General features: G+C 36.5%; 1 protein-coding gene across 1 annotated transcript in view; it reads left to right on the top strand.

Annotated features, from left to right (window-relative positions):
* The first annotated feature begins 11,610 nt into the window (after nucleotides 1-11,610).
* Nucleotides 11,611-21,974, top strand: part of LOC101745659 (potassium voltage-gated channel protein Shaw) — a 226,160-nt gene continuing 215,796 nt past the window's right edge. The window contains exon 1 of the mRNA XM_012688852.4: nucleotides 11,611-11,828. Within this exon, the coding sequence (XP_012544306.2) occupies nucleotides 11,785-11,828 (44 nt within the window). The 5' untranslated portion in view covers nucleotides 11,611-11,784. The remainder of the gene's footprint in view (nucleotides 11,829-21,974) is intronic.

The following is a 21,974-nucleotide window of genomic DNA, read 5'->3' on the forward strand; positions in this document are numbered from 1 at the left end:
ACAGGGTTGTGGTGCCTGCCCGAGCGTACTCCTGGTCCTACCACTAGTAAGTAGTATAATTCTTAGTATATCACACACTAGTAAAATTCTTCGCTGTTTATAGCTATATGAAAAATATTTGTAAAGTATGAAAAATATCGATTTCTTGAAACTACTGGCGCTCCTACCTATTATTGATGTTACTATTTGGGAAATGTTTCTTGAGGTGCAAACTGCCATTGTACCAAGCATCGTATTCTGATGAAAGACTTAGGAACGCGTTGAGGATAAACAGTCAACATAGGAACATTGATTTTTATTGATAAAGAAATATCTGTAGGCTATATTCTCACAGTCGTCGAAAACAAAGATAGGTATTTTGTTATTTCTGAAATAAATACATTTAGAAAAACACATTTGGCATGTTTTAATTAGCTCTAATGCTTGTGTTATGACTAATTATGTACACTAATATTGTTCTTTTTCGGTTAATTAGATAAATAATAGAAGTTATTGAACCAAAATAAAGACACCGCGCTGAAATTCATATCCACAAAGCAAGTCTCATCATCACAAGTTTCTTGACCTCTAGATGGTGCCGTGAGTGTTCACGATTTTTCTTTGTTTTAGATCTGGAACTTTCTAATGGTCTTCCGCCGAACTTTACAGTCAAGGTTACCAAGTTAATGTAAGTCAATAAAGCAGAACAGAGCGATCTCTTAAACTGTGTTTTTATTAAGGAATTTTATCAATATTTCAAGATAAAATCCTCTTATCAGATGTAGCATTGAAAATGAAACGAAATGATTTCGTCATTCGTTCGATAAAACTATTATTATCTTTGCAACTGTTATTGCATGGTTCTTTTTATATATTTCGATTGTATTGTGTTGGATTTTTTTTGCTAAATCTATATATATATGTCGCCGCAACGATTTTTAGAAACTTGATTTTAAGTTTATTCATTATAAAATTATTGTTTAAATTATTTGATGACGATTTGTTGATTTGTGAACAATGTTGCAATGTCAATGTCGTTAATAATTAGGCGTTGTATTACTACGAGGCCGAATTCCTTTAACTACTTCCATTTTTTTTAAAATGGTGGTAGTCAAATTTATTGTGATTGGTCAATTCTAAGACATGAATTACTTTCGCTGATAGATTATTTTAGTGCTAATATTTTAAAATCAATTGTAATAAAATCAAATCAATTTAACAAAGTAAAACTGCATCGATTACCTTAATAATTATTTTGTAAAAATATTGTGGGTAAGACTAAATGTTATGATGTTGAACAAATGGTATAAAAAGGGAGTGAACTGCGTCACACCGGCACTTTTGCTCCAGCTCTCGGAAAGGAAACATTGTGAGTACAATCTATGTCGGTTTGCATTTAAAAATGTTTAACTAGGTAATTCTTGTGAGTTCATAATTAAAAGTTGTGAAATAATTATGACTTGCTTCTCATTAGTAAAATTCATTTGCATACCTTCCTTCCAAGCCACGATTTAGTGGTTTGTATTTCATGTAAATTACATACATTGAAATCACGTCTTCCCTTTTATTTACACCCATAACCTCATTTTATTCGACATATATATAAAAGAAAGTCGTGTTAGTTACACTATTTATAACTCAAGAACGGCTGAACTGATTTGGCTGAAAATTGGTGGGGAGGTAGCTTAGGATCAGAAAAAGGACATAGGATACTTTTTATCACGTTTCTGTGGGATGTGACATAAAATGTGGTATAACAAAACGCAACAGATATGGAATAACAAAACGCAACTGACAGCTAAACGTAATGTAGTTTATGGTTAATTATAGTAGAATTTTGAAGTTGACCGGTTGATGTGTTTATTTCGAGTTTCGATTAGCTTAATGTGCCGAGATAGGTAATCATTAAGAAAGCCATGGCCGCGACCAACACGATCAAATCTTTCCCGACGAAACCGTAATGTAACTAGGATTTGAAACTTTGCGAGTGAAAATAATGAAGAAGAACAAGAAAATATAATAATAATAACTAAAATACATGGCCAATAAAGAATCATTAAAATACTTGCTTTTTTAATTCACATTAATTATCAAAAAAAAAAATTGACCTTGATCAAAAGTCTGCTCATTTATTGCCTCTAAGTCGGAACAAAGTTCGCCGGGTTCGCTAGTTTATAAATAGTTTGGAGATTCTTGGTAAAAGCATGTTAATTATGAGAGGTAATTATGAGAGGTCAGTAGGCAGCGGCTTGGCTCTGCTCCTGGCATTGCTGAAGTCCATGGGCGACGGTAACCACTTACCATCAGGTGGGCCGTACGCTCGTCTGCCTACAAAGGCAATAAAAAAAAAAGTTTTTATTGTCACTTATGAACATTTTAGCGAGATTTCTCTCAATTTTAATGTACAACAATTGCCCTAATCCTCAAACTTGAAGACATGACGATATAGCCAATTAAAACATTAAGTGTGAAATATGATAAGCGCAAAATTTTCGCGCGCTTTTCGTGTCTACCACAGATTATATTTGTGGGGTAGTGAACGATGGCTGTACCTTATGTAGGTATTTGCCTAAACACCACTGAATTAGCTTTGTTATTTTAGTTGTTTATTTAAACATACGCAGACCGACTTAATGAATACATTGCGAATATTATAATTAACAAACGCACGGCGCTTACTGTCTGTAGACATTGACAAGGGTTCTATTTCGAACTAAAGCATTCTATGTACATATGATATGCAAATTAGAAGTTCAATTAGAGGTGTATGTTTATTAATGTTCGTCGCTCTGTTTTAGTGGTTAATTGTCCAGATTATTGTTCAATGAGGTACAGGTTCGATAACCGATGAGAGTCACAGCCCACCTGATGTTAAGTGTTTACCGGAGCCCATAAACATCCACAACGTAAATGCGCCATCCACCTTGAGATTTAAGTTCTAAGGTATCAGTATAGTTACAGCGGCTGCCCCACTCTTCAAGCCGAAACGCATTACTGCTTTACGGCAGAAATAGGCAGGGTGGTGGTACCTACCCGTGCGGACTCACAAGAGGTCCTACCACCAGTAAATACGCAAATTATAATTTAGTGGGTTTCATTTTTTATTACACGATGTTATTCCTTCACCGTGGAAATCAATCGTGAACATTTGTTGAGGACGTATTTCATTACAAAAATTGGTACCCGCCTGAGATTCGAACACCGTTACATCGCTTAACACGAATGCACCGGACGTCTTATCCGTTAAGCCACGACGACTACTTAGAGGTATATGTTTATTAATTAATGTTCGTCGTTCTGGTTTAGTGGTTAATTATTGTTCAATGAGGTAAAGGTTTGATAACCAACCAGAGTCACCATCCATTGTCGGGTGGATCTAGTTTTGAATCTGCGTTTTCTGGAAAACAATGAATGTTTTCCGTTAAGAATTTTTTCAATTGCTTATTTACTGTTAAATCTGATGTCGAAGTCACTTTTGTATTATATAGTGATTGTTTCGTCTTTGAAATCCGATCATATCAGCTTCGCGACAGAACTAGGCGAGATGGGAAGGAATTAGGGGAGATTTTTTAAGACATTTTAACGAGGCTATGCCTGACCTGTATTAAGTAGGTACCGGGGTCAAAGTACATGATAACATTTTTTTTATTGCTTTGATTGGTGGACGAGTTCATGGCCCACCTAGTGTGAAGTGGTTACCGGAGCCCATAGACATCTACCACGTAAATGCCGTCACCCACCTTGAGACATGAGTTTTAGGGTCTCATTTTTAACAGTAGAACAATACTTAAACATACACCATTGTCAGTGGTAAACCAGGGTGTCAGGAGTACTTGTTATAAATTAATGTACATCTTTGGGTTTCCAAGTGTGACACTAAACACCTCAGATCCAAGTACTTGATGCTTCACGTAGCTCAAACACAAAACACTTTCTCGTATATTTTGTTTTGAAGGGTACATACAGACCCACCCTTGCCGGGTACGTATCACCCCCGAAGGGTTCTTCGGAATTTACGTTAACGGTACGTAATTTTTCATTAAAGTGACGTGAGGGTAATGTAGAGTTTTTGGGTTCGAATAAGTAGAGACACATTGGCTTAACAAATACGCGGTTTGGTTGATTTTGTCACATTCCTCAATCAGGATTGCATCGAAATGCATGGGTGGAAGAGCTCACGGCCCACCTGGTGATAAGTGGTTACCGGAGCCCATAGACATCTACAACGTAAATGCCGCCACCCACCTTGAAATAAGAGTTCTAAGGTCTCACTATAGTTAGAACGGCTGTCCCACCATTCAAACCGAAACGCATTACTGATTCACGGCGGAAATAGGCAGGGTGATGGTACCCACCCGCGCGGACTCTCAACAGTTCCTACCAACAGTAAATAGTATCACCGTGTTCCCATCGTAACGCAATCGTTGCTTCTTTGTAAAGATCGGTAGGATGGCACGCAAATAAATGAGTATTATGCCATATAAATGGCGAAGGAAACGCAGCGTGGAAAAGTTTATTTAATACACACCGAAAATACTCACAGCTCGTTTCTAACCTTCAACGTATTGACTCACGGATTGTATTTTAGAAGATCTCATTTTAAAAAAAACTAAATATTAATTGAAGCTGTTTTTTTGTTGTTGATGAATTCCATCGATGTTGCCGCGGTATTGGTTGGATGTGAAATTTTAAATGGAACTTGCAATTTAGAATAGAAATACGTAGGACATGACCTCTGCTGTTTTATAAGGGGATTTAATTGAATCGTGTGGTTAGTGCGAGTTTTTTAACGTTCTCGATCAGGTAAAAGTTAACCACGTTTGGTAAAAGCTTGCCACGTACCATCTGGCTATGGAATGAGCTCCCCTCCGCGGTGTTTCCCGAGCGCTATGAGATGTCCTTCTTCAAACGAGGCCTGAGGAGAGTATTAAGCGGTAGGCAGCGGGTTGGCTCTACCCCTGGCATTGGTGAAGTCCATGGGCGACGGTAACCACTCACTATCAGGTGGGCCGTATGCTCGACTGCCTACAAGGGCAATAAAAAAAAAAAAAGTTGGATACCCTTTCTGTATGACCAAAGGTTCATCTAGTAATTTATACCAATAACAAAAAATACACGCCGTGTATTCATGTCCTTGATATTTAAAAAAAAAAGCGAAAACATGGGCTCTTCTAGTATTCCAGGCAATAAAACAGACAACATCACGACAAAAGAAAATAAACACAGATCCGACACTAACCAAGATTTAAGAAGTATTGACTGAATAAAATGCGCGCCGACGTCTTCCTTGTTCTGTTCAAATGTATGTAATCTATATAGGTATTAATACGTGAAGCAAAAACTTTGTAGCACTTTTTACAAAAATTGCGCGGACAGAGGAGTATGAAATTTCACACACTTATATAGAATACAGAGAAGGAGTGCACAATGCTAATATTTTTTTTAAATAATGCATAAAATATACTTTAAATCAATAAAGAAAACATTACACACACTACCATGTATTTGACACAACACATACATAAAAATATACTCTTTGTTTACTGTCAATTGGGAAACTATTGTTACTAGAGGTCCAGCAGTAGTCGAAATCGACTATAATTAATTGGAATTTTAAGTTTGTACACTATTATGATTGTATTTTATACTTCTATAATCACAAATTTCGCCAAGGCTACACTATAAAAAAATTTAATAAAGACAAACAATATATTTCATCTATTCTCAATTTGACCACAAACGTCAAGAATAAAAGTTTGACAATACTATTATGCATGCGTGTGTGCGTCAAATACATGGTATGTAGTGTGTGTAATGTTTTCTTTATTGATTTAATGTCTCTTTTATGCATTATTTAAAAAAAATATTAGCATTGTGCACTTCTTCTCTATATTCTCTATAAGTGTGGGAAATTTCATAATCCTCCGTCCGCGCAATTTTCGTAAAAAGGGATACAAAGTTTTTGCTTCACGTATTAATATATAGATAAGAGAAACGTGTTGGTAGTTTGGTTGTCAATTCAAGAACACAAACCGCCTTGTCAAAACTAAGTTACTCGGATAAATTACAGAAGTTCCTGGGTAATCTGAAACTATAACTTGCCTCGCAAACGTTGTTCGGATCGTTTCGAGCCTCTGGGTTTTGCACCGTGCTTTCCATGGGAAGTGCTCTAAGGAATTATTTAAGACCAGTTTTTGCCCGCGACTTCATCCGCGTTGAATAGTTACTTTGGTATAACGCTAAATTTTACCCACCTCTTCATTTACGTAGAAGTAAATGCTACGGTAGGCAGCGGCTTGGCTCTGCCCCTGGCATTGCTGAAGTCCATGGGCGACGGTAACCACTCACCATCAGGTGGGCCGTATGCTCGTCTGCCTACAAGGGCAATAAAAAAAAAGTAAGTGTGTTTTTGAATAATAGAATGTTAAGGAGCTATTTAAGGTACCAAAATCATGCTTTTTAGCCAACTTAAAAAGAGGAGGTTATTAGCTCCGTTCGTGTTGGTTTTAGCGTGATGCTATATAGCCTATAACTTTCCTCAATAAATGGGCTATCTGATACTGAAAGAATTTTTCAAATCGGACCAGTAGTTCCTGAGATTAGCGCGTTCGAACAAACAAACTCTTCAGCTTTATAATATTAGTATAGATAATTCTGTCATCTCCGTTTTCTTATCTCACCGCCCGCCGAGAGAGTAAAGTTTTTTAACACTATCTAGCTGCTTTATTCCTCCTCCGTGCTTTTCTAGATATCATTTCTGTGACGTACCATCTGATTCTGAAAATAATTGTCCTCCACGGCTAGGTGTTCTGAAAGTACTATGACATGTCCTTCTTCAAATGAGGTACAATGAGAGTCTTTTTTAACGGAAAGTTAATAGAATCTATCATCGTTGTACAAAATGTAACTGTCTCAGCTTCAATATACTTTAAACAATCACATGTTGGTCTATCATGGTGTAAATTGTTGTTCTGACTAAATTCCTGTCAATTATCTATAAGATATTCGAGACATTGATTCCGTAGATAAACCATCGGGAGCGTTTTTAAAAGCTATTAATTTTATAAACTTACTAGCTGACCCGGCAAACGTTGTTTTGCCATATATAAGATTTCTAGTGAATTAATAGTGTAGAAAAAAAAAAAAACTTATTGTAAGTGTGTAAGGATGTGGTAAATGAGTGAAAGAGGCATGTAGCGCTGTGAATGATGAGGGAATATAAAAATAACAAAACCTCATTGAACCACATAATGCCTGATTATAAAAAAAAAATGTCCTAGAAATAAAAAATAAATATTATAGGTGGACAAGCCTTATCACTTTGGGGTGTGAAAAATAGATAGTAGCCGATTCTCAGACCTACTGAACATGCATATAAAATTTCATAAAAATCTGTCAAACCGTTTCAGAGGAGTATGGTAACTAACATCGTGACACGAGAAATTTATATATTAGATTAAATATTTATATTTACTAGAGGTCCCGCAGTAGTCGAAATTCGACTATAATTAATTGGAATTGTAAGTTTGTACACTATTATGATTGTATTTTATACTTCTATAATCACAAATTTCGCCAAGACTACACTATAAAAAAATATTAATAAAGACAAACAATATTAAATCTATTCTCAATTTGACCACAGACGTCAAGAACAAAAGTTTGACAATAAATAGTATGCATGCGTGTGTGCGTCAAATACATGGTATGTAGTGTGTGTAATGTATTCTTTATTGATTTAATGTATCTTTTATGCATTATTTTAAAAAAGTATTAGCATTGTGCACTTCTTCTCTATATTCTCTATAAGTGTGGAAAATTTCATACTCCTCCGTCCGCGCAATTTTCGTAAAAAGGGATACAAAGTTTTGGCTTCACGTATTAATATATAGATATTATACGGGACCGGCATGATGTCGAAGTTCATTTATACGACTGAAGTTACTTCACGATTTCCACAATCGTTAACCGCCAAAACAATCTCTTAAAACGTTTGGGTAAGAGCACAATTTTGACGAGAATCAACTAAACAAACCTACGAGTGTAGACGAGAGTTCCCGTTTTTGTGATACAATATTTTTTAAAATTTCTCTGCTCTTATTTCTTTCGCAAAAGGCTTCACAATATAACACAACGGCCGTCTGGTGTAGTGGTAAGTGACATGGTCACTACACAAGGGGATCGCGGGTTCGAATCCCGCCAAGGGAAGATATTTGTATGATAAATATAAATGTCTTTTCCAGGGTTATGGATGTATATTAAATATATCTGGTACCTGTAACACAAGATCTTTACGAACTTAGCACGGGACCAGTTAACGTGGCGTGATTGTTAGTTAATATTTATTTATAAAAAATAAAAAAAACTCCATACCAAGATATAGTTCAGTCTCATTCTTTGTACGAGTCTTTAGAGTCTGCTGGAATTCAAGCAACCCTAATTTAGCCTTCATCTCGATTCGCTAATAAAAACCCAATTAAGATAATGCAGTCATTTATTCCCTCGTTACATTCATTTGAAAAAAAGTATTGCCTTTGTCTTTTGTTGGAATGAAACAAAGGCTAATATACAGGGACGTCTTAAACTAGGATGGGGCCCTTGGGCACACAAGAATTTGAGGCCCTTTTGGAATGTAAAAAAAGCGAATTATAGTAACATTTTTTTACTGAGTGAGACCATTTATTATAGGTAATCAAATACAATATGATATAATATGTCATTTATGATATTAGAATGCTGCTGGTTTTTTGGTTACGATTTCGATAACGGTTTCTTTCGGGATTTCTGTTGAGCAAAATCTTCTATTATAGGCATAGTATATGCCTTGTTAATACCTTCTGATTACTGATTTGCGAAAAAAGTGTAATGTGCCCGACAAAAATGTTTTGAGAATAAACGTGTGAGAAAAATTGTCGGTCTTTCGGGGCCCCCTGAGAATGGGGGCCCTGGGCACGGGCCCCGTGTGCCCTTATGGTAAAGACGGTATTGCTAATATAGAGTAGCGATAGTATGGCAGTGAATGTCAATATTAGATTAGTACGTGACCATCTAAAGCTGTGGTTTGGATCGTCACACCACGACTCTATGAGAACAGTGACTGTTTTCGGCACCAACTAAAGTTTCAAATTCGGATATTTATAATTTCGTATCGAAATGAGCATATAGGGGCTTGCTTAGTATTTTTGAATCCACATTCAATGCTATAATTTAATTTAATTTCTAACACAGGAGAGGTGTGTTTTGCTAACAGCTGGTGGTAGGACCACTTGTGAGTCCGCGCGGGTGGGTACCACCGCCCTGCCTATTTCTGCCGTGAAGCAGTAATGCGTTTCGGTTTGAAGGGTGGGGCAGCCGTTGTAACTATACTGAGACCTTAGAACTTATATCTCAAGGTGGGTGGCGCATTTATGTTGTAGATGTCTATGGGCTCCAGTAACTACTTAACACTAGGTGGGCTGTGAGCTCGTTTAGCCATCTAAACAAAAAAAAAAGAAACCTAACTGCTCAAGGACAGCTGCTTTGGGAATACATCTATCTACTTCTTCTTATCAGCCCACATACGTCCACTGCTGGACATAGGCCTCCCCCAAGCCTCGCCACAAAGACCGGTCCTGCACTGCTTGCATCCAGCGGATTCCCGCGAACCTCAATAGATCGTCGGTTCATTTTGTGGGAGGCCTACCCACGCTACGTCTTACTACATTTACTACCAGGTCGGAATTGCGACTCGCTAAGAAGATCCGGCGAGAAACTCAGCGGACTGATGTTTAGGCTAGGCTTCTTTGCCAAGCTCGACGAGTACGGCTGAAAGCGTCTAATGCTAAAATTATTGGATCTGAAGGACCCGTAAAGACGTGTCTAGGTCATTAATTCATATGTAGAGTTTTTAAGAATAAGGCAGATGATTGTTTTTATTTTTATATTTATAGATGTGTTTTTCTCTCGGTTCGCTTGGCTGATATTACAACGTGAATAAAGGCTCTGAATAAAATCGAGACATGAGTTCAAATTTTCAATTTAATTTACAAAAGTTCTTCCCCCACCAATCAAATCAGAAGGCACGACTGCTTTGCCGCAAAAATAGGCCAGATGGGAAACAAATGCCTTCATACCAGTATATCTTCATTCTTTATTCAAGTTGTTGAGATAGCCCTTTAGACATAGATTCTGAAATGTAATCAAAACAGTAAAACATATTAACAGAGTTGGTATGAAAAATATCTCATGTGATTTTTAAGTTAAAAAATTTTCGTCTTTCGTTGCTTTCCTCAAAGTGCTCTTTCGCATGACAAAGCTGTCTCATCATCATTATCCTGCCTTTCTCCCAGTCACCTGGGGTCGGCGCAACATGTTTTCTTCTTCCATACTCTTCTATCATATACCATTTCTTCGCTCACTCCCTTCTTACCCATATCGTCTTTCACACAATCCATCCATTTCTTCTTAGGTCTACCTCTTTCTCTATATCCTTCCACATTCATAGTTAACATTCTCTTACCAACCTCATTTTCATTTCATCTCACCATATGTCCATACCATCCCAATGTATGACAAAGCTGTCTATCTTAACTATTAATTTTCAGTTGACTAGTTACAGTTTGTTGGACAACATTAATTACATTAACAATAATTTCTGGAAGTATTTCAAGTAATGTTTTTAAGGAGTGTGGGGATTACGATTATTTTAAATTTTTGTTACATTACTAGATGTAATCGTTGATGGTTTTAAGACTGTAAATTTTTATTGTTATCGATTTAAAAGTTTTCTCTCGAGAAAAATCTCTCGTTGTCAAGGTCGGGAGCGAGATCGTAAAATCGATTTTCTTTATCGATTTCAGCATCCCGAATTAGTTACGATACTATTTTTGTATGTTTCCGCGAGTGTGTTTACTTGTATGTGGAAGGTTATGGAGTGTATGAATTCGATTTTGAAATGGTTGCTTTGGACACAAATTATATTCGTATTTTAGTTGCGAGTGAGCGAATAGTAGCTGGTGAATGTATTAAAAAAAACGCGCTTTGATAGTTCTATAAACTAAATAATTCAAATACTGTCCCGATAAGCGTAAATCGAAATATTATAATAAAATGATTGTACAGTCTTCGATGATTTCATACGTGTGAAAATTAAAAGAATGTAAACACAAGAACAAAAAAAAACAATATTTTTGTGTGTCTATTTCTTACGGCGAATCTCCAAAGCCGCTGGGACTGAGATTAGAGATATTTAGCTACAAATTGCCTGCAATTAAAGAAAAGACCACCATGCTCAAATAAATCCGATGTTTGAACCGTAACAACTCAAGATTACATTTCCTTACGTTAAATCAGAAAGAAAAAAAAAAATATTTTTATTCTATTTTTGCTTTTAAAACGCTCGGATTGACAATGCTCACATCCAACGCTCTCATTCGTTGAATTCTCTAAAACAAACATTCGAAATACAAAATTTCTAACAGCCAGCAATTCCAATATTGAAAAATAAAAGCGAAAATTCATTCAATTTTGAATTCGAAATAAACTTCAAATTTGGAACACAAGCGGTCCATCATAGTTCTGGAATTGGTTGAAAGGCGCAAGGAGGTCAACTGCAGTGCAGGCCACAGGTGGGGATGCTGATGCCAACCCCTCAGTATCGGAGTTCCAGCCTTCGGGGTCGGACGTGTCGATCGGGCGTAACTTTGTTACACGCGCGCCAAAATACGACACGATTTTTTTTTCAATTATTATTTTGTTCATCTGTGATTGTGCCAGTGCTGTGATTTACTCAAATGATTGTGTCGTAGTGATCGTTCATGAGCCGGTATGGATGGTGAAAACCGTATCATCTTGAATGTTGGCGGTATAAGGTGAACCTTAGAAAAATTTTGATGTATTATTAAAAGTAGCTTCATTAAAAGTATTATTAAAACTTGCTTTTAATACCAGATAAATTTATCCCTCTTGTTTCCTTATCTTATTTATTGTCAATGGTTTTGTTATTAGAATTATACTTATTGATAATAAAGCACGTGTGAACTTAAATAAAACTTATAGTGTAAGATATTTAGTGAGGTCTCCTGAAATATTTTTAACCATCCTGAGTAATATATTAAACTAATGTTAAGTTAACGCGCTTAAAGTGATAAGTTAGCAGAGCATTTACTGCCACAAAATGTGTTTATTTCGTAATTTGCCAAATCCTACTCTAGTTTTGTATTTCACGTAAAGCACACAAGGGTAGAGCTCGCTCTACATTTTTCTCTATGTAATAATTATGTCCGATTTTCTACTCGTGATATAAGATTATTTTCATAGCGCACTGTATAGTTGTAGACGTAATTAATATTTCGGTTTAATCTCGCTTTTTTCTACTCTTATTTCACCAATTTGAGGTGAAAAAAAAAAATAACTTTCAATAAAAGATGTGACTGCTTATTTAATATCCGGAATCCTCTTTTCGAGAAGATGACATCTGAAGACACGTTCATCTCTATTATTACTGTAATATCAATAAATACGTTTTTATGTTTCAAATCTTTTAAAAAATCGGAAATTATATTTAAAGAAATGAATAGATTGTGATCACAATTTCAAGATTCAACTGTTAAATTAAAGGTAATGATATACTGGTTCTATACCTATCTTCTTCTTCTTCTATATATATAAAAATAAATTGCTGTTCGTTAGTCTCGCTAAAACTCGAGAACGGCTGGACCGATTTAGCTAATTTTGGTCTTGAATTATTTGTGGAAGTCCAGAGAAGGTTTAAAAGGTAGATAAATATGAAAATGCTCGGAAATAAATAAAAATAACAATTTTGTTTTCCCTTTGATGTGTCCCCCGTCGGACGGATTCCTTTTGTTTGTTTTAAGTTTATTTTATACAAAATTTTAGAGGTCTTTTATTTATCGATTGAGGCACTACAAAGTCTGCCGGGTCAGCTAGTATTGTATATTTCTTTCTATCATTATGAGTTGTAATATCCGAGAAAAGTTTTAACAATAAGTTAGTAAAGAAAAACTGGTGGTGGTTAACTAATCAGCATGGTAGCTTTCTTGTTGTTTACTTTCGCTAACAAACCAGTAAACAGGTTACACGCGACGGTCGATCGTGCTATTGACAATGTTAATTGTGGGCAGGTCATGAACACCAAAAAAAAAAGGTCATCAATTATCAATGAGTGTGAATGAATTGATAAATTTTCATATCAGTCAATTGTGGTAGGGTTTTTTTTTATCTACAAATTCGCATTCTTTCTTTCACAAAGCTATGCGGTTTGAAGCATAGAACAAACATATTACAATATTTGAGATATCATTCCCATCAAACTCAAGTTGAGAATTACTCTGATCCTATGGATTCCAGTGGCCCCTTAAAACCATATACATGGTCGTGCATTTATCGATTTCACTAACAATCGTTTCCACTCTTGTATTTTTCAGCCAAACAAATATTCAAATTGATGCATATGTCGGCAGCGAAAATAGTTCGAATTCACAATATGCGGGCCGGCAGTCAGAATGTCAAGTCTCAAACTAGGTCGGAGCTAGTATTTGGGTTTTTAGATTTATTAATTGCTTTTGGCTTAATTAAATAATAACAAAAAAATAAAGGGGGTTGGCATAATTTATTCCTTCTCTAACTTAAGCAATGGTCTTATAAGTCTAATTTTAGTATTTATTGGCATAAATTGTAAGATCATTGTCAGAGATGCAGAAAATTTTAAGGATTGTAAAATCTTTGGTTTTAATTCAGTCAGTAGACGTGATTTGCATTTTTTTTATTGCTTATATGGTTGGACGAGCTCACAACCTACCTGGTGTTAAGTGGTTACTGGAGCCTATAGACATCTACAACGTAAATGCGCCACCCACCTTGAGATACAAGTACTAAGATCTCACTATAGCTACAACAGCTGCCCCACCCTTCAAACCGAAACGCATTACTGCTTCACGACAGAAATAGGCAAAGTGGTAGTACCTACCCGGACGGACTCACAAGAGGTCCCACCACCAGTAATTACGCAAATTATAATTTTGCGGGTTTTATTTTCATTACACGATATTATTCCTTCATCGTGGAAGTCAATCGTGAACATTTGTTGAGTACGTATTTCATTAGAAAAATTGGTACCCGACTGCGGGATTCGAACACTACCACTTACCTACCACAGGTCCTACTACCAGTATGTTTGCGACAATGTTCAATAACGAAACTGGAGAGGAATTGTTTTACGTAAATGAATTGAAGACTTGTTGTATGGTAGAATTTCGATTATGGAATACTAGTACTTAAAAATCTAAAATCTGCTCAGTGGCGTGCAATTGCAGAGGCCTATGTCTAGTGGTGAACTCCTCTCATCATATAGGCTGATGATGTGATGTGTTTAAAAATCAGTTGAGATTTTTTATTTTTTAATTGTTTCTTGGTCTAATGCGCATTCTTGAACCTTTCGATTCGTGATGTTCGATTTAACCTCGGAGCCTGGAATCGTGTAGGTATTTCTGCGTGTCCAGTTACTAATCTGAAAGTTTCTATAACTGTTTTGAGAGGCCTTGAACCCGGTCGACGTCAGAACTAATGTTCAGTTTTCCTAACCAGTATCCTACGTATCCATACGTTTCAGACTTTTCTCGAACAATTATTCCAGATCTTCTCTCGATATATCTAGCTCGATCTTTGTGTTGTATAAGTGATTAGTCATTAGGACCAATGTATTTTCTTATGAGGGTTGATTTCATAGAGATATTGACTTGGATTTGTGTGTCCTATAACGCGGAAGTTGTTTATAGGTATAGGCTGTAAATAGGTAAATGACGCTATGTAAAAAAATCAAGTCTGGAAACATATAGTCCTTCTTTATTCTTTATTATATACATAGTTAATATAATATAGTAATTGCGAAAAGTAATAAAATGACGAGCTTAACTCAACAATTGAGTTATCTACCAGCTAACCGTTCATAAAGAAGGAAAGCTTTACATGAGTGGGTAGAAGAGTAAAATCTAATCAATTAACTTATTGATACAATACACAATAACAATAATAAAAATAAAAAAACACTAATACATAATACATAAGACTATATACATACACAATTACACACATAATTAACATAAACATATACATACATGTACATATATAATGAAATATACACGAACATATATAACGAAATACATATATAATGGAATATAGATACATAAGTCGCGAAGTGCTTACAGGCAAATTAAAACTTTTCTCTACCTATTCGCTAGTTATCTAAGGGACTAAGCTTCCAGCTTTGTGCGGATGGCTAAATGGGCTTACGGGCCTACCTGAAAGAATTTGCTAACAATAACCCTAGCTAGAGCAGTACTTCGTAGGATCTTTTTTTTATTACTGAGATGGGTGGACGAGCTCACAGCCTGGTGTGAAGTGGTTACTGGAGCCCATGGACATCTGTCACGTAAATGCGCCACCCACTTTGAGGTATAAGTTCTAAGGTCTCAGTATAGTTACAACGGCAAACCCACCCTTCAAACCGAAACGCATTACTGCTTCACGGCAGAAATAGGCGAGGTGGTGGTACCTACCCGTGCGGACTCGCAAGAGGTCCTACCACCAGGAAATCTACCGCCGGATCGTATTAGCGACCCATTGAGAAGATCCGGCGAGAAATCCAGTTGGCTGTGTCTATGGGTTGGTTGCCTCGTCGAACTCTTCGTCTTAATCGATAAGTTTGATGAGGATGGTGATCGGTGGTTCAAGAGTCTAAAATTACCGAGAGTGAATACGGGGGATTCGATAAGACATGTATCTGAAGACGGTGGCCTTTCGTTGCCCCGTCCGTCGCCTGGGTCAGACTTACTTACTGGGATGCACTTACGTTATGATGTGTATGGGCTCAGATAGTAACGGAATTTTTCACTTGTATAAAAAAAACCTACCTTAAGACATGAGGTTAAAGACCCAATTGCGTTGCATAATGGTTGTAACGCCAATAAAACTAGAACGCATATTTTCTCATTATGTATGTATCTTTAAACATATGGATATGTGCTGACATGATCCTTCGCCTAAAATGTTGCTCTTCGAGATTGGGACGAGACTACGTTATGCCCATTATTGCCATGATATTTGTCCTTGAAATGTATATATGAATTTAGTACGAATTCGTCTCTGTATACATATTTTGTTTCTAAAATAAGAAGTTTTCCGTCTGTCTGTCTACAAAAACGACTGCCAAAATTTTCAGATTTGTTTTTCTCCCTCAAAAATAATGGTGGGTATTATTTATCATCGTGTAATCCCAAAGGCTTACTCCCACGTGTCCAGCTCGCAGTAGTATGATCCAGCGATTAAAACACCCCGTAAAATAAAGTATGCTACAACCAAATGAATAAATAAAAACCTAATTGCCAAAAATGTATTTCTTGTTTTATATTTTATTTCTATGTTGCACAGTTAAGAGAAACTGTGTGAGTAGCTAACGTAGAACTGTGGTTTCCCACTATAACTCCCAGTGCAATAAACTGGACGATTTGAGGTTATAATCAAACGTTATTTAAAGATCCTGACCTTTTAGAAGACCTTTAACCCTTTCTGGTAGTTCTATTGTCGGGACATCAATTTTTGTTTGCTTACGCTTCCTAGTTTTTCAGAAGCGTTTTATGTGCCTTAGAAATTTTGTCGAGCGCGTCCGAGAAATCTCCCAAAATACGAAAATTGATAAGTCAAGATGGGCTCATAGATAAGACGCCCGGTGCATTCGTATCGAGCGATGCTATTGTGCTAGTAAATTCCGCTGCTAATTACCATTTTTTTAATTGAATTTTCTTCAACCGACATTCGCGAATGACTTCAGCGGCGAAGGAATAACAGCGTGTAATAAAAATGAAGCCCGCAAAAAATGTAATTTGCGTAATAACTGGTGGTAAAGCGCTTTGTGAGCCCACATAGGTACAAGCCTCGCCAGTGCAGTCTTCTGCAGAACTAGGATTAAGAACTCGTGTCTCAAGTTTGGTGACGATATTTAAGTTGTTAATGTCTATTGTCTACGGTAACCATTTAATACCAGGTGCACCATGAGCACCATCCGTCTAAGCAAAAAAAGCCCATCAGTTTTATCAGCATTGTCAATACAGATTACGCATTACGAAATTCCCCTCTCCTCGAAGGCATTTAAAATATTCAATGTATCCGAGCCGCTAAATGCGAGGCTATAAATGAATTTACGTAGTTCTTGCCTTAGAGCTCACGTGTCGACATTTTATTACGTCCCCCGGGAGGTCGCCGTTTCCCGAGGATATATAAAAGGACCTTCCCAGTCGAGAGACACCGCGCGAATCTATTTTAAGATTTTATATTAAAGAAAAATTATACACAGCCGTTTGACTTTCGTGATTATTTTTAAGTTTTAATGCGGAATCGGTTCATTCATACGGAAGTCCGGAGACGCGGTTAATTAATAGTGAGCTCTGATTACCGCTAAACAAAAATACAGACAAACAAACAACGGGTACTGCCCCAATACCATAACGATTAACACTGCCGTTTCACAGGGTTCGATGCTCTCCCCCACGATTCCCATCCATGACAGCGTGGAGGATCCGTGGTACCTACATCTTTTTTTTTTGCCCTTGTAGACAGAAAAGCATACGGCCTACCTGACTGTGAGTGGTTACCTTCGCCAGGGGCAGATCCAATCCGCAGCCTCCCGTTAAGTACTCTCCACAAGTCTCGTTTGAAGAAGGACATGCTATAACACTCGAGAAACACCGTGGAGGGGGGGAGCTCATTCCAAAGCCGGATGATACGTGGCCAAAAATATCCCTGGAAACGGAGTGTAGATGAACACAGTGGCTCCAGGTAGTATGGATGTACTCTACTCCGGTGGCGGGCGGTGCGATGGTAAAAACGAGATGATTGTATCAATCAATTTAAGGTTGAATTTTCCAAAAATCGAAGACGAATGTCCCGTTAACAATGAATATAATATGGGCTCGCAATTTAAAATCAATTGCGATTAAAATCAATCTATCCTTTAAAAAGAATTAAAAAAAATATCGATTTTCGAAATCTTTCCAATGAAACTCCAGTTCATCAATTGAAACGATAATAAAAAATCGATAATTGAAGTTTGCGTCAATGAGATTTTATTAGCATCTCGTTTCTTGGTCAACGTGGGGTTAAGGAAATCGAATTGGTGATCTTTCGATGGAAAAACGAACTTTGCGCTATTACTAGATGGTTTATTGTGGCATAAATGTCAGGAGTTTCGGAGGAAATGTCGTGTGGTCTAACTGCTGAGCGACCAGCGGACGTGTTTTCAGTATTCTGTGGTGCTATATGATGATGCTGATTTTTTTATTTGGTCGACTTATTCGATTGGTAGTTTCTTTTTGTACAGCTAATGTTACAATGATAAAAACAAGTTAAATAACTCTTTGAGTGTCTATGACCAGAGTGCTTTTTTGTCTTTTGGATGAATGAACTATCTCATGGAGCATTTAGTGTTGAGCGGTTACCAGAGAAGATATATGTACATCAAAATTGTCAATGCCATCACTCACCTTGAGACATGAGGTCTATGGTCTACGTTTTTATAGTACAAAGGCTGCCCATCAGTCAAACCGAAACGCATTACTGCTTTGCAGAAATAATTTGTTACTTGGTTTTAAATCATACTTTAATATTAGGCATCTATAAAATGATTTATTACCTAATTAAAAAACCTACACATGAATGACAGAGATTTTTAGAAAAAAGTAAACCCGAACTAATATTCACCCGGTACAAAATTGAATATAAAAACCTAAAAAATCGAGGTTAATCGTTTTCGCGAAAGCTCAAAGCTAAAGCCTTCAAGGCCATTGTGCCCAAAAAATCTTGCTCGTCTTTGACGTCATCAAAGATTGATTGAACGTCGTGACTTTTAACGGCCCGAATCCACTACCATTACTGGATATTAGCTTTTTATGAGCTTAAGCCCACGACAATTGTATATTATAAAACATGGATTTTTTTAACAAAACGTATGAATCTAAGGATGCGCTTTTTTAGATTCTACTCACAGCAAGTTTCACCATATTTAATGTATTTAAAAAAAATACTAATTTTGTAGAATATCGAGTTTACGGGATCCCCGATGGTAAGCGGTTGCTTATGGACCTAAACAATTCCAGGTGCACAGCCAAGTCGAAAATTACTAATTATTTTACAGATTGAATAATCTAAGACAATCTTTAGGTTACAAGTCACACCGGCTGATCGTAGTTAATGAATACTGAAAGAATATAAGCAGATTTCAAGTAAAAAATGTGTCGAACAAGATAGTGGGTTCGGCATAAATCAAATTCTAGCGCAGGGGTTCGGGATAAATCAAATTCTACCGAAGTACAAATTAAAAACTGTATTCAATACTAAAAACACTTTAAAATTCTCAATTCGCTTCTTTCGCTTCGCTTCAGGTGAAGCGTTCGCTGTTTCGCTTCGAGTAGTTCCGATTACTAACTGACTGCGTGCCATTTCTGCAACGCTTTTACAATTGAGACGAAATCCCTAGAATCTTCGAGAATAATCCACAAAAGTCTAGTATTGTGTGTTTCCACTATCTGACAATAGATGGCGTTATACTTCTTGAGTGTTCTAGATGCTAATAGATCCTTCGATATTCGTTCGATTATTCGGTGATAGATGGCATTACTCTAACCGGCGTAACAATAGTAACAAATATGTCGGTCTGAACCTGTATGCTTAGAACAATTTTTTCCCAAAACAAAGTTTTCGATCCTTCATCTTTGACTGACTCCGTGGTGTATCAATTAGCGCCCTTGACTGTTACGCCGATGGTCGTGGGTTCAATTCCCATATCGCGCAAACATTGTGTGATGAACAAGTTTGTTTGTTCTTTGTCTGGCTGTTTATTATGTATATACGTATATATTTAAAGATATATAAGTATGTATCTCAGTCTCTAGTACCTATAACACAAAGAATCTAAAATTAGGGCCGAGTAAAAAAAAAGTGTGCTGTCGTGGGAACCCGGATAGGAATGAAGTTCCTTATTATAAAAATATATATTTTTTTAAGTTCAATTCGAGGTATAAAGAAAATAATTAGTCGGGTACTATGATTTTTTTATTGATAAAAATAAAACAAAACTACTTTACAAAGTTATCAACTTTATTTTATTCACAATGATTTATGAAAAATATATAATCATAATATACAAAGACACAGCAGTAATAACCGTCATCACGTAGACTATACATTAGACAATGTATAGCCATCATACTAAGACTGTACATAAATAATAAAAATCTTACGTTACGGACGTTTTTTCCCGGTTAGGGTACCCCTCCGCATCGTCCCATAAGAAACTTCGTTCCAAAAACTTGCGTAGCCTTATTTAGACGTCTTTGAACTATTTTTATATTCTTAAATGACGTATAGAAACGCGAAGATCTTCGAACACATGGAATTAAACGTGATATCAATTTTAATTTCGCCACATTGCGGCTGTATCGCTTCGCATTAGGCCGTCATCGGGTACATCAAACACATTGTTTGTTCTATTCAAGTTTATTTAAAGATTTCCTCCACTGAATGCTAGACTGTCGAGCGTTTTTAGCTGATTGCTGACGAGAGCAGAGTGTAACTGGTGTCACGTGTGTAGAGCCTTTGAAAAGCTGACTTGATGTCTCAGTTTTGGTGAAAATACGTAAGATTTTGAATTAAATTGCGGCTTAAACGTTTATAAGGTCATTGTCAAATTTGGTTGAAACATTTATCTTTTACAATTTCCAGTATTTTAAGCTTTAAGTGGTGTGGTTTAACTCTCACGTGTGTGTACCACCCTTCCCTTTTCTTCCATGAGTCATTATTCTGTAAAAACGGAGACTTAAAAATCATGTCTTAAGATGGGCGACGACATTTATGTGGTTGATGTCTATGGGCTCCGGTGACCACTTAACACCAGATATACCATGTGCTCATCCACTCGTCTTAGCAGTAAATAAAAAATAGTCATTTGTAAGTTTCTATGACGGTTAAAAGCGTTTTTTTTTTTAAATTATAACGTATTCGTGAAATTTTATCGCTTAGCTAGACTATGTGCACAGGCCGATTCGCTGCCAATTTGTGTTCAACCTAGGAATAACACAACCGAGAGTGGGCGATAAAATCAACCAACTTGTAAAAGTTTTTCTTGTTAATTTTTAATCAATACAACATAAACTAGACAATTTAAAATTTTACTGTTTTCAATTACGAATACAACATAAACTAGACAATTTAAAATTTAACTGTTTTTTTTTTATTGCTTTTTTTATTTTATTGCTTAGATGGGTGGACGAGCTCACAGCCCACCTGGTGTTAAGTGCTTACTAGAACCGATAGACATCTACAACGTAAATGCGCCACCCACCTTGAGATATAAGTTCTAAGGTCTCAGTATAGTTACAACGGCTGCTCCACCCTTCAAACCGAAACGCATTACTGCTTCACGGCAGAAATAGGTAGGGTGGTGGTACCTACCCGCGCGGACTCACAAGAGGTCCTACCACCAGTACAGTTTTCAATTAAGAGGTTAGAGTTGTCGTTGAATACATTTAATGTTGTGTTTTTAAATTATCTCTATATACTAATGTAGAATTGGGATCGTGGAGCATAAAATAAGACTATATAGGTATATCACGGTTGCACTTATATTGTTCTTTTCCAAAATCTTATTTATTTATAATAATAAAAAAATACTGCCACTTTTTACGCCTTGCTCATTAAATCGCCTTCGCCATCTTGCTTTTCTCTGTCATTATCTTTCCCTTTCTTATAGTTCTCTCTCTCACTCACATCTTAACGCTCCGTTCCACATAATTTTTATACGTTCCGTTCTCACCAATCATACACTAATAAGCTATATACGACATACTAGGCGTTCCGATTTTCCCATTTCGCAGGGTTTCCCAAATCCGTGTTTTTTTTTAATTTTTCATTCAAATAAAATTAAATACATTACATTCCTTCCGAGCTTC

Source organism: Bombyx mori, chromosome 3 (genome assembly GCF_030269925.1).
Source record: "Bombyx mori chromosome 3, ASM3026992v2".
NCBI lineage: Eukaryota > Metazoa > Arthropoda > Insecta > Lepidoptera > Bombycidae > Bombyx > Bombyx mori.